The sequence below is a fragment of the Drosophila santomea genome, chromosome 3R (assembly GCF_016746245.2).
Source record: "Drosophila santomea strain STO CAGO 1482 chromosome 3R, Prin_Dsan_1.1, whole genome shotgun sequence".
In the NCBI taxonomy this organism is placed as follows: domain Eukaryota; kingdom Metazoa; phylum Arthropoda; class Insecta; order Diptera; family Drosophilidae; genus Drosophila; species Drosophila santomea.
The window spans coordinates 6406981-6419800 of NC_053019.2; the positions used below are offsets into that span (position 1 = coordinate 6406981).

Here is a 12820-nt window from a genome sequence, read left to right on the forward strand (position 1 = left end):
AAAGACAATAGTTTGTTTGGTTTTAATCGTTTTTATTTAATATGCATAATATTAGGCTTATATAATATATTTTATTATACTTTAAATACAATATACACCAATTTCGCTTAAAATTTGTGTGGATTTGAAAGTAGTTTTTCATTCCCTATATAATTATCAATGCAAAATCATGGTTTATATATATACACACATACACAAAACAGACTTACATATTACATGAATACATATATTTATGACTATATTTGCTGTTTAAATGTTATAAGCAAAAATTCATACATATTTACAATTTATTAGTAAATATTTAGAATTTCTGCGTTTGCAGTCATTATATTATACAATTATTTTCGGGTGTTTTGGTGAGGAAAATTTTCGAAAGATGAGGAAATATGGAAAATACTGTTTTAGTAGAGGGTAAATCCATAGGAAAGGGATTGAAATATCAGTCTACCAACGAAAAATGTACAGAAAAACAGATTAGATTACATAAAAGAGGGTAGATATTTTGGATCCTTGAGGTATTTTCTTCAGCTATGGGGTGTATTAGTCATTTATATATGGTTTTATTTTTCTTGTAAGCCACAGACATGGCACAAAAATTTACTACGTTTTTTTTTATTTTTAAGGAATTTTTCTCCGTATATGGTTTCCATAGTTTTGGCTAAACATTTAACAACAGCAACAAATATAAAAACAACAACAAATAATCGTTAACAAGTGCAAGACGAAACTGAAAAGAAAAGAAAACAAAGAAAAATAATCAGCAAAATCGTACTGTTTAAAGAGGTGTGTTTAAGATAAAATCTTCTTAAAATGTGTATCTACATTGACTCTTTTGATGTTTTTAAAATTGTTCTAACGTTTATTTTTTTTAAAAATGTACTCGATCTGGAAAACAATACTTTTAAATTTTTTAAATATTAGTCTCGTGAATTTCTATCAACTCATTGTTTCGCACCGAACCGCCCAAAACTGCAACGCCAAATCGTTTTGGAAAATTTTTAAATTTATTATTTTTTCCCCCCATTTCTACCGATATTCCAGAAAATGTTGGAGTTTTAGTTCGCACTTCCACTAGCTGAGTAACGGGTATCTGATAGTCGAGGAAATCGAGTATAGCGTAGCGTCTTGTTTATATTTACACTTTGTCGCTTAATGGTTATTATCTCACCTTGCTCTGTGCCTGCACAGATGCTACAGATGCTAGACCCACTGTTCACGTGCTTCACACCACCTGCACGGTGGCAAAGGCGCTAAAGGTGACCTTCTTGGGAAACTCCGGTCCGGGGGAGCCACGCGTCTTGATCACCGGCTTGAGGGGCTGTCGGGGCTTCAGGGAGAGCAGTCCGGCGGAGGCGGCCAGTTCCCTGAGGCGCTGGGAGAAGCCGCTGCCTGTGTGACCGGAAGTGGTGGCCGTGTTGTGATGCTCCAGTCCAGCGCAGTCCAGAACATCCAGGCCGTTGCTCGAGCGATAAACCTGGGCGGTGGCCGTGGGATAAACAGCCAGATTGGTGCCACCCACGCCTCCTGCCGCTGAGGTTGATGAGGTTGCCGTTGCATTAGCGGCTGCTGCCGGAGTTATGTATCTGAAATACAAATAAAGGTTCTGAATTAGACTTTTTTAGGGTAAAGCTAATTTCAGCTCTTAAATGTATCTTCATTGTTTAGGTACAAAGTGAAAATACCTTAGATACATTACCCTAAAATGAGTACAAAATGTGAAACGAAAATAAAGATGATAATATAAAAAAAAACAATATTTATTATAGTTACGATTTGTTTTTAGAATGCATATTAGGGAGTGGTATGAAAAATGGCTGATCTGAATTTGCATTATAACGAACGACCGCTAAAAAATACCACTTCAACGTCAAGTGCGGTAACAATATACACTCCCCATCTTGTTATCGCCACCTGGATGGAAGTAGAAGATTGGCAAGTGCTGGGCGCTGATACATATTACTCAGCCCGCTAATTGATTTATTTTTCTTAGAGCTTAGAAACTACCCATACACGTGCCGGGTGTGAAGAGATCACCCCATATATAGAGGTGTGTCCCATCAGGTCGCACACAACTGCGAACTCTTTGGAAGGATGATGCCCAGATTTGGGATCCCAGTGGTTGGCAACAGCCGTTTTCCGCTATCAAATCGCAGAAATGTATATATGATCCATCAGTGTTTACGAGTGTTTTTGTGTGCCAAGTGGGCTTTATTGGTTTGGAGCTGCTCTTGGTGCAACGCTACAGGCGCTAATCAATTTGTTTATGAGACGAGCTCGCTTTGGGCTACTTTAGTTTATATATATCTATATATTTATATGGTTTTCATTATTTGTGCTGTCGTGCAAAAATATATATGCAAATGAGTTTACACACAGCAGCCTCGATTTTTTTTCGAGATAATTGTTATGCGGTGAACTGAAATGGTTGGGTAAATAAAGTGTGATGAAAAATGAACGCCAGATAAGACATCAATACGCCAGTAAGGAGATCCCAGTGCTCAAGCACTGAAGGGGTATATCCACTGTAAGCCGAAACTGACGCTGAAAACCAAAAAATTGCTAACTGCCACTTGGGATTCAAGTGGCGTGGTTCATCTGAGTTTTGAAGGGATCTCTGTAATTGGGTTCATGAGAAGCAAATATTTACACAATTGTATAACAAATTCATTGCCTATTTTTCCATATACTGAAGACGCACGATCGATCCCATGAATCAGAAACGAAAGTTATTCGGTTAAAGTGTTATTTCAGCATTAATGGAAACGTTTGTCTTTTTTACTTTAATTTTGGAGACAAATAATAATGAGCAAAGACATTTATTGTAATTTATATTAAGACCATAAACCAAAACTAAAGATTTCTAAGCGTCTCTAATTTAGAACAAGCCTTTTTCGGTAAGGGTATTTATTTTGCAGGCATTACGATATAATTGCCGCTTGCTTTTTGGCTTAATGACGAATGGTTGGTTTGGATATCTGCGCTTTTTACGATAGATTCGGCATTCGGCATTGTTGAGTTAATTGTGGCAATTATTTTGGCAATATAATTCGCTTGCTTGATGTCAATCTCAAGCACGCTTGCCCTTACAGTGCATTTCGAGTGCAACTTTTGTACTTAGATCGTAACTAGTCCGAATTAGCATAATATTGGCTTGTGTAAAATGAGATTGTAGGGACTTAATCGTCTTAGAATACAAGCCCTTCATAGAAAACGAATTACACTTAATAATCTTTTCATTATCTGCGATTCGATTTATCAGCTGTAGGGCGATTTTGATCAGCTGGTCAAGAAAATATCTATGTGAGACAGAGCGCAGTCGAAGCTCAAAGTCTTAATTGCATTCATTAAATTTGTTTGCTAAGCTTTCAGAGGATTTTATTGGATTCATTGCTCGCTATATCATGCCCTTTGCTCAAGTGCTCGAACCGTGTGAATTATCTTCGGGTTTCGTTTTACAATTTTGTTCATCTTTTCTGCGGCCATTGTTCTTGTTTTTTTTGTTTTTATTATTTTGGTTGGGCTGCGGCTTATGAGTATATCATTAAGCAGGGAGTTGCATTTGGCATTGAACTTTGCTTTGACTTTAAGGCTTTGAAGCATTCAGAAAAGCATAATTAATTATAATATTATAGACATCTTCATATTGTCTGGCCCACAACATACTCGTATGACGACTGTCTGTATCTGCAAGTGTGTGAGAAAATTGCTCGACATTTTTCTCACAATTTACAGTTGAAGGGGGTTTTTTTCGTTGTGTTTTTGTTTCGAGGTATTTTAGTTTTTGAGGTATTTGCAGTAATGTCAGGGAAAAGTACGAAAATAGGCTCCTAAGTTGTTGCCGCGGAGTGCATTTTGATGCCACTTGAAACTGAAGAATTTTAATTAGTGTGCCCGCACTGTTTATTAATGCTAATCAATATTATTAAAATGCTATTTTCGCTGCAAAAATGCATGACTTTCAAAACAGATTTTCCCTTTGACAATACATTTTTGTATGGTGTACATTTTATTTACTCCTCAATTTGCTACATTCTTCTGTTCAATGGCACTCTTCATTCTTGCGATTTCAATTTCATTTCATTTAGTTAATGTATGCACTTCTATGCAGCTCAAAAAGTGTTGTGTAAATTTCACCATAACGCATTCTTTTAGATATCTTGGTGGCCGTCAGCACTTGTCTAATCCCATAACTTAGTTTCCATGCAACTCCCACAAAACGCATCCAAATTGGCTTAAAGAGTTGCTAATTCTGACCCAATTCTCATCGCCTGTCTTTTAAGAGGGGAAGTGGGGAAGGAAGTGGTTTGATGGGGATCAGACCGGTTAAGTTAATAAATCATAGCTGATTTCGGCTTGCCCAAGATGTTTATTTGCTTCCCCATTTAATTTTAATATATATGCATCTCGGTGACGGTTTTCAAGTTCAGCGAGCGCATAAATTTAAATCCAATCGAAGGGTAAGGGGAATTGGTTTTTGCCAGGTAAATTGTATATTTTTGGCTGTGGCAATTTAATTGGCAGATCAACGAAATTGATACCGATTGGGAGTTAATTTGATTCGATGTGGCAATCTTCCAGCACCGGTGCATGCAAACAAATATTTCAATTTTGATGTCACGAAGTTGTCAAACTTTTGACAAATGACCAAACAAGTTTTTCTGGCCAAGTACTCACAAGATTGCCAATAACGCGCTGCGACGATGCTAAGCATTAGGCAAATGTCTGTCATAATAATTTGTCAAATGCTCTCGACATAAAACCATCAAACCAAAATCAATAGAAGAGCAAAAGCAAGCAAATTGCATAATAAATCCAAATAAAAGCAAGGCTAAGCCATAAACATTGTAAGACTTTGAACGAAGAGGGGAAACACACGTTTGAAGATGGCAGTGGGATAAACTGCAGAAATATAAGGAGAAGTTAAGAACCAATATTTTTTTTAAATAAAACCAACTATTACTAATGTTATTTCTTTAAAATAAATTACTTGATACACGTAAAATTGCAATATTACGTATATCATAAAATTCAATCTGAAACATAATTACGTTTCCAGATACCATTAAATTTTTTCATAAATAAACACAAAACTTCATTGAACCATAAAACCGTAAAAAAATAAACTAGTTGTTTAATTTGCACATTTTCAAACCAGAAATACTATAAATATATTACCAGCTGTAGAGAATAGATATGGCATAGAAATTTCTCTTTAGAGCTGCGGATCTAAGGCACCTGCCGGCTGTCTTCCAACATAATTACATATTTTTACTGTTGCAGTTGCATCTTCTTTTTGCAGCCCGTCTGGAACTTCCCCAGCTTTCTGCTTGTGTGGTATGTTAAGCAGCTGCCCAGAAAATGGCAAAAAGAAAATATATAATAACGAAAGGAAAGAAAACAAAAGAAGCGCCGCACATGCTCAGTTTCACATCCGCATGGCTTTCTTCCCCTTTCCCGACCCCTCTCATCACTCGGTCCAACAATTGCTTTATTTTGGGGCAAATGAAAAGCAATTTTTATGCCACAATTATCTGCAACAGCCAAAGGCGATGCAGAACGCGAAGTGAGGCAAGTGCCAGGCTCCAGTTCGTTGCCAGAGTCTTTTGTTTAGCATACGGCACAAAATTATTCTAGCAGTCTTAGGAAGTTGCTATGGAAAGTGTCGCTGGTTGCACAGTTTCCATGGAGAAATTTCTACAGGCAAAGGTGTTTTATATGGTGCACTTACAGTTTGACAGCCACCAGGCTGTACATATTAAATTTGCGAAAGATGGATAGTAACTGTTTGATTTGATTGCACTACAATTAGGGATATGTAATTAGTTTCAGCTTTTTTAGTTAAAGGCGGGGTAGCAGAGAAAAGAAAACAAAATAGAAATTTATAAAATTAATTTTTTAACTTTTAAACTTGAAAAATTGGAAACCACGTGCTAAAGTCATTTTAGCTTCAGAGGAAGCTAACAAAATTTCGCTTCACTTCAATTTTGTTTTGGCCTGCTCATTTGGTATATTTGGTAATATAATTTATTTGGCATACTTTAACCGACTTGTTATTAGCATTGACTGGTTCTTTCAGATCGCTGACTGTTCGGGCATAAGTAATGTCTATATAAAAATATGTATCGCATCATGTGACTCGACTTTTGACATTTTCAACCGATTAGCGCAGTTAGTCGCATCGAAGCGAAACACGTTTTGATCGCTTCTCGAAATATTCTAATATTCAGCATGGGCGTTCTCCCTTTTATTTTGCGAAAAACGATCACTTGGGGCGATGCGAAATGTCAAGGCTGCTAGTGCCGAAAGACATCCGTGCTGACTCGTCAAATATCCATTTGCGAGTTCGCAACTTGTAAGCGGCAAGAATTTCCAATTACAGTGGCCGAAGGATAGAATAGAAGATGGGCATCAAAAAGCCCAAATGGATCTCTGATTGTTTAGCCAGTCATCGCCCCGAAGAAGTGAAGGCACAGAAGAATCCCGGAGATCCCTCACCATGAGGTGAGGCAAATCTTTCACACGTTCATAGTAATCCCCACTCTGCCTCGTCTACTGTGCGTCTCTCCGCTCCGCTCCGACCATCGAAATTGTTTATTGAAATCGATGATGAATGATTGAAAGTTACTATTAGTTGCCAGCAGTTGCCGCAGTTGCTGCCGTCGCTGTTGTTATTATTGAATTTGCTGTCGGAAGCAATTTACAAATTGTTTCGCCAGACAGCAGATTCTTTTCTCCACTCTGTTTTTCTTTTTTCTTCGCTTTGTTTTGTTAGATTCTACAACTTTTTTCTAGCTTTTTACTTTTATTTCGGCTTAAAGTTCTGTTAAAGACAACAGAACATTTAAAATTTAAGTTAAAAGTTTTATGGCGCACCAAGGAATTAACATGTTCGTTGCTTAAATCCTTTGTTTAGAATGGTTCCATATACCAACTATACAAATAAAGAGCATAAAAAGAAGTCTACTACAAATACATAGATCTATTTTATGAAATAAAAAATAATACATATTTTTGTTATGTAAGGGGAAACAGAAAAATTTTAAAGGAAAAATACATATAAGAGCCATGAATTGTAAGTGGAGAAAGCTACACAAATTGAGCTTCATCTTAATAAATTTGGAATAATAAAGTTTCCAGCTCCTCGAAGGCGTTGTTGGTGTAAAGTGATAAGTGAGTGATTAACACCAGCAAAATAATGCAATTTTCGACGTGCTGCGGAATTGAAGCGTGGACAGCACTCTATCTCGTTTTACACTCCAATTGCTGGCTAAGACAACTGAACTCACTCATATTCCGATTTTCACTCCTTTTGCCAATCGGCAGAGAAGTTGATCGAACCTTGAAAAGTAAGCACTTATACCATTCTGATTGCCCACAATTGTGAATCAAAAAATAGTCTGGCGAGCAAAACAAAATGCCAGAAAACGTCTACAAAACCTTAGGGTTAGCATTACTGAAGAGCAGCAAAAACAAAAAAAAAAAAGAAACAAAAACAAACTACCTGTACAACAACAAGAAGCAGCGATCAAAGCGCAGTATAAAGGAAACACAAAAGGCGCGCAAAAATTCAAAGAGCAACGGCTGTAAGCAAGGGAAAACAGTTAGTTTCTACACTGATAAATTATTGATAAAAAATGTGTAAAGAATTTTAAAATGTAAATTCAAATTTTTAGTTTGAGTATGCTTAATTAATCCTTAACAGTCTTACCATCTTATTTATATTTCTAGCTTTTTATCTTAGAAAGTTGATTCCACTTTCAATTTACTTGCAGGAAAGGTTACTTAAATAAATTGTAATTTATTAAATTATAAACCATTAATTAGAAGTTACTTTTTGTGCAAGTGTACTCTTTTAAGCTAAGGGCACCCAGCAACCAGCGGACGTCAAAGGCAGAAAGGCAGCAACGTTGCTCTTTTATGAAGTAATTAAAGCGCATGAATTGGCCAATTGTCCAAAAGTCGGGATCCGTGGCGTCGTACAGCAGGTTGATGTGAATTAATTACTGACCCCAAAGCGCTGGCAATTTTCCAGGTGCTAGATGCCGTTAAAAGGCTTCGCCGGCGAAAGAGTCTTGTCTTCGTAGCTACTGTTGAAGGCTATAGTGCCTGAAGATGCATAGATAAGCGACCTAAGATGGGGCAGGATTTCTTTGTCGAGAAAAAAGTTGATTAGGTAAGCGACGGGCGAGTGGAAATGGCTATTCGAGCGCTTATGGACGGTTCTTTTGGGGCATAGATTAACCCAAATTAAAGATAAGTGCGGCAGAAGCCTTTCAAAGCAGATTACCGATACCTAATAGAGAGGTCATCAAGGAGATTGCAATGGGTTTATGCTAAAATGCTCGAGTTTTTCAGTTCAAAATGTGGTAGTTACAATAGCCGCCCAGCTTATTAGCTAAACGTGAACAACTTATAATTTCTAAACAATTATCTTTAAAATCTTAAAGCTAAGTTAAAGACTCAAGATTTCAACATGACAAGTCTAAACCAAAACTTAAGATCGATTCATATAAGTCAAGGCCTTTTCAGAAAGGCACTTCATTTCCAGAGCGTTTATGAAAAGTCTTTCCTGCGGCAGTGATTGACCAACAGCGAGTAGTTAAAAATACTTTTCGTTATGTCAGCTAACTGCTATTAAAAAGCATCGAAGAGTGCATGATAACAACTTCCGCAAGTGGTTAACGTTAACACCTTTCAAAATAAAGTCTCAGCCTCACACCCCGAAAAAAAAAACGCGTACATTCGAAGCAATTTTGAGATGCAGTCGAGTTGATCGCATTATTCTCGAGTGTTTCCAGTTTTCAGTTTTCAGTTTTGTGCTGAATGTTCTGGATATCTGGACAGTTGCATCTCGAGCGTCAAACGTAAGCGGAAGAAGTAAAAGTTTTTAAGGCACTTTGCTCGTAATTATACTTGCACAAGGAAAGAAAATAAAACAGAAATATGCGGCAGCGAAACTGAAAGATCAACAAAGGCGCTGACAATGATTTAGATGTAGATGATGGAGGGGCATGACAGTTGTCAATAGTTATACGCTCATGCGGAAGTCCAAACATAAGGAAGCTCTTCTGATGTCTAATGAAAATCCATGGTGAAAAATCAAAAGTCTATAAAATTCAATTAGCATTTATGCCTGATGACAATTTCTGCTTTGTTTACGAGCGAAGCAAGTCCCCTTTCCCCATTTTTATCGACTTTTTCCGTTTGCTGTGGCTGTTCGACATGCCACTTTGTGTGGGTGCGTGTATTTTATTAGCCACTTGGCATTTTATAAGCAATTATTAAGCTAATTGCTTTGATGTCGACTTCATTGCGTTTGGCAATGTGAAAGGTGTCAACCGGCAGTTCGAGGTTCCCTTCTTGAGTTATGATCAATTAAGGCAAGAATGAATGTTTGCCTGCTGTGGCAATGGTCGATATTTGCATCATGTAGCACCTGATGAGCTAACCCATACTGGTAAATTTAATGCTTTTTATCTTCTTTATTGCAAATACTAAGTAGCTTACCTTTACATCTAATATCTAGTGGATCTTCCAGTAAAGCTTGTAAGTGAGAATTGAGTAACTTTGAAATGATTATACACATGTCAAAGATTCTGTTGATGGTAGTTAGTGTACATAAATTGGCACAGTCTTTAATTAGATCGCTTTTTCGTTATTTGATCGTGGAGGAATATGTTTGAAATTCGCCCGATTCCAATTATAATTTATAAACTTTTGTTTGCATTTCCCAACAGCGGCAACGCCTTTATTTATTAACGCCCGTCTCTTTTGGCTGCTTTTCAAACGAAGCAAACTAGATTCCGACTGCAGCACAAGCCAAATCACGACACTATCAATTAGAGACACCCAACAAGACAATTGTTTAAATGTTTCACAAAGAAAAAACAAAACTAACTCTGTTCCGCCGCTTGTAACTCGTTAGCGGGGCGTGTCCCTCTCGTTTATCATTTCAAGTTGAGGTTTCGCAATGTGAACGAAAAAAGGAGGAATAGCCAAATAGTTTTGTTTTTGTGCCTTGGGAGCGTGTATTACAAGCAGATCTAGCAACCGAAATTGCTCCAATTTGTTTGGGAACTTTTGTCGAAACTTTTAATTGTGCAAGTGTACAGCGCCCACAAGAGAGTTTACCCATTCAGATGGATAATTTGCATGAAATTAGCTGCGATAGACGGTCATAAAAGTGTGCCCCACTTGGAAGGTTGGTTGGCAACTTTTATGGGGCTTCCCAGCCGAATAAGGGAGTTATTATTGTTTGTCACACTGACTCAATTCTGCTGCCCACTTGACCAACTGAAATCTCGGAGAAAAGACTATGAAAACAAACTGCAGATGGGTTAGACCCAGACTGCGACCAGTATGTTGCGATGCCCTCAAAACTTTTCTGCAGAGGCACTCAAGTCTACTTGTCTACCCTTGGAGCGGACCCTCTCTACACAGAAAGAAACCGATTTCAGAGTAGTAAGCGGGTAGCAATACAGATGAACACCAATTAAATATCTAGGTTTTAAACGTTTGTAGTATCTAAAGCTGTATTAAACCACTCTTGAGAGGATTTTGTCTTAATAAATGGTTTCCACACTTTCTTGCAGTGCAGCTCAAAAAGGTGCCTAGGTGCCCACGGTAGTGCATAGGTAGGTGCAACCTGTGGCACAAACGACGACGCGACAGTGGAGACACAATGCCACTTGCCGTTGGTTGGCTTCCTGCTCAGAAAGTCCAAACATGTCATGGACTGACTCCGAGTTCCCGAGTCTCCAATTCTCCGATTCCGACTGACTGCCTTTCCCAAAGACACTTTGTGGTTTTTAGCTCTGCGTTAAGACGGAAAGTGTTTTTTCTTGCTCCTCGCCCTCCTCCTACCAAGCGTCTTTTGCAAAAACATGTCAGGGCGACACTTTGACCAAGTTGCAGGTTTCTTTTTTATAGACACAACTTGCAGCTCGTCGTCGGCAGTGGCAATAACAACAAATACGGCAACGGCAACAACTCAATGCCAAAAGTGCAATGAAGAGTAAAGTCAGGGTTAGTCCAAGTACAGGTACTGCGGTGAAGACAGACTTTGCATAGTTGTCAATGTATACATTGACAAAAACAATTTTTTTTTTAAGTTGGCTAAACATAAATAACCACGTCTTGAAGGTGTGGAAGCCCCACAATAAAGAAGTTAAGCTAATAGTTTGCTAGAAAAATAGTTGCACACTTTATAGCCATGTTTGTATGCCTACAATTTCAAAAGTATAAGTACATTTTACGACCTAAAAATGGGCTTCAGGATTATAACGTTTGAAATTGTAAATATAAGTAGAGTCTAATAACGTTTTTATGGTAAAATTCTGGCATGCTCATGATTAAATCGAAACGAGATGTGTATTAGATTATATTTTATGAACTACTTAAAAAGACGGCATGTTTTGAAAATACTTATTTCTTTTGTAATAAAAATGGAAATAAAGTTAAATGTATAATTGTATTGCATTGAATACGGTTAGAGGAAATGATTTTAAGCCTAAGTATATTGAATAATGCAATAGAATTAATTTAAAAGTTGATTGAATCACCACTAATGCTGACTCATTTTTACACAATACTAGCTAATGTGATTCGATTTGAAAGCCGACATTAATATTTGTTAAGCTGCTCACCTTTTGCGCAATTTATTATAAAATGCCAGACCGCAAGGCGCCTGACTTACTGAGAATGTAAATTTAATTTAGTGAGCAGTGTAAACAATAATATATTTACATTTTAATGAACTCTTTTTATGTGAACAAAGCACAAAAATACAGTATCTAAAAAAAACCATAAGAGGATTGTTCAGATACATATATGTACATACGTCTAAACTGGCGTCACTTTGAAAAGCCAATCGAAGAGCCGAGAGAGAAATGTGTGCCACAAGTCGAATTTAAGATTCTGACAGCCAGAACTTGTGGCGTGACTATTAGGCAAGCTAAATACACATTCGGATACTTGCATAGATCACCCATCGTTACCCACACGCAACGCCTCTAAAACTGTAAATGTTACTTGCTTTAAGACCCAGCAAGCAGCCAGCAAGAAATAAACAAAAATAATTACAAATAAACAAAACGGTTGCCAACTGTGAAGCGATGGCAGTGGAAAATCGGGTCAAAAAGCAGTTGCAAATGCTAAAGTGATTAGCACAAAGTTGCCTGGCCCGCGGGGCGAGGGCCAATCGGGGCAATTAGCTGAACCAACCAAGACTCAAAGCTGCCAAAAAGATGAACATCATCAATGCGGACGATGTATGTTGCTGTATAGCCAGATCTGTGGTTTCTAGGCTAATAGCCCACAAAAGCCCAGGGCACAAAGGTACCTATGTACCTATCTGGCTGGTTCTGCTGAAAAGGTTTATGCAAATCATTGAGCCGTCTTCTTACGCGCCACCTGATGATTTGACAAATTCCGATTGAACCCAATAAAATAATAGAAAAAATTACAACTTATTCCCCCGGTAGCTGACCATGACAATGCGATGCTATCGAAATGGAAAAAAAAACGCCAGAGAGCCGCCAGAGAAAAGACCCAGCCAGCAGAAAAAGCATCACGAATGGAGCGGAAATTCCGTGGAAAAGCTGAAAACTAAATCTTATGATTCAGCCCAACCCCTTCCCGGCTAAATCAAGTCTAATCGAATGAGCCAAATCTATTGTTGCCCGCAAAAAAAAAACAAGCAAGAAAATGTTTATCTTTTTTTTTGGATTTGGAATTCAGAGGCAGCCTTTAATGGTTAAGCAGTTTCAGTTTCCTGTAAAAAATTTGTACAAGAGAAATATTTTGTTGTTAAGCAAAAATA

At 37.7% G+C, this 12820-nt stretch overlaps 1 protein-coding gene across 1 annotated transcript in view; it reads right to left on the reverse strand.

Annotated features, from left to right (window-relative positions):
• Positions 1–105: 105 nt before the first annotated feature.
• LOC120453618 overlaps positions 106–12820 on the reverse strand; it is a 49506-nt gene continuing 36791 nt past the window's right edge. The window contains exons 2-3 of the mRNA XM_039638397.2: positions 1169–1583; positions 106–727 (exon numbers count right to left, since the gene is read on the reverse strand). Of these exons, the coding sequence (XP_039494331.1) occupies positions 1223–1583 (361 nt within the window). The 3' untranslated portion in view covers positions 106–727; positions 1169–1222. The remainder of the gene's footprint in view (positions 728–1168; positions 1584–12820) is intronic.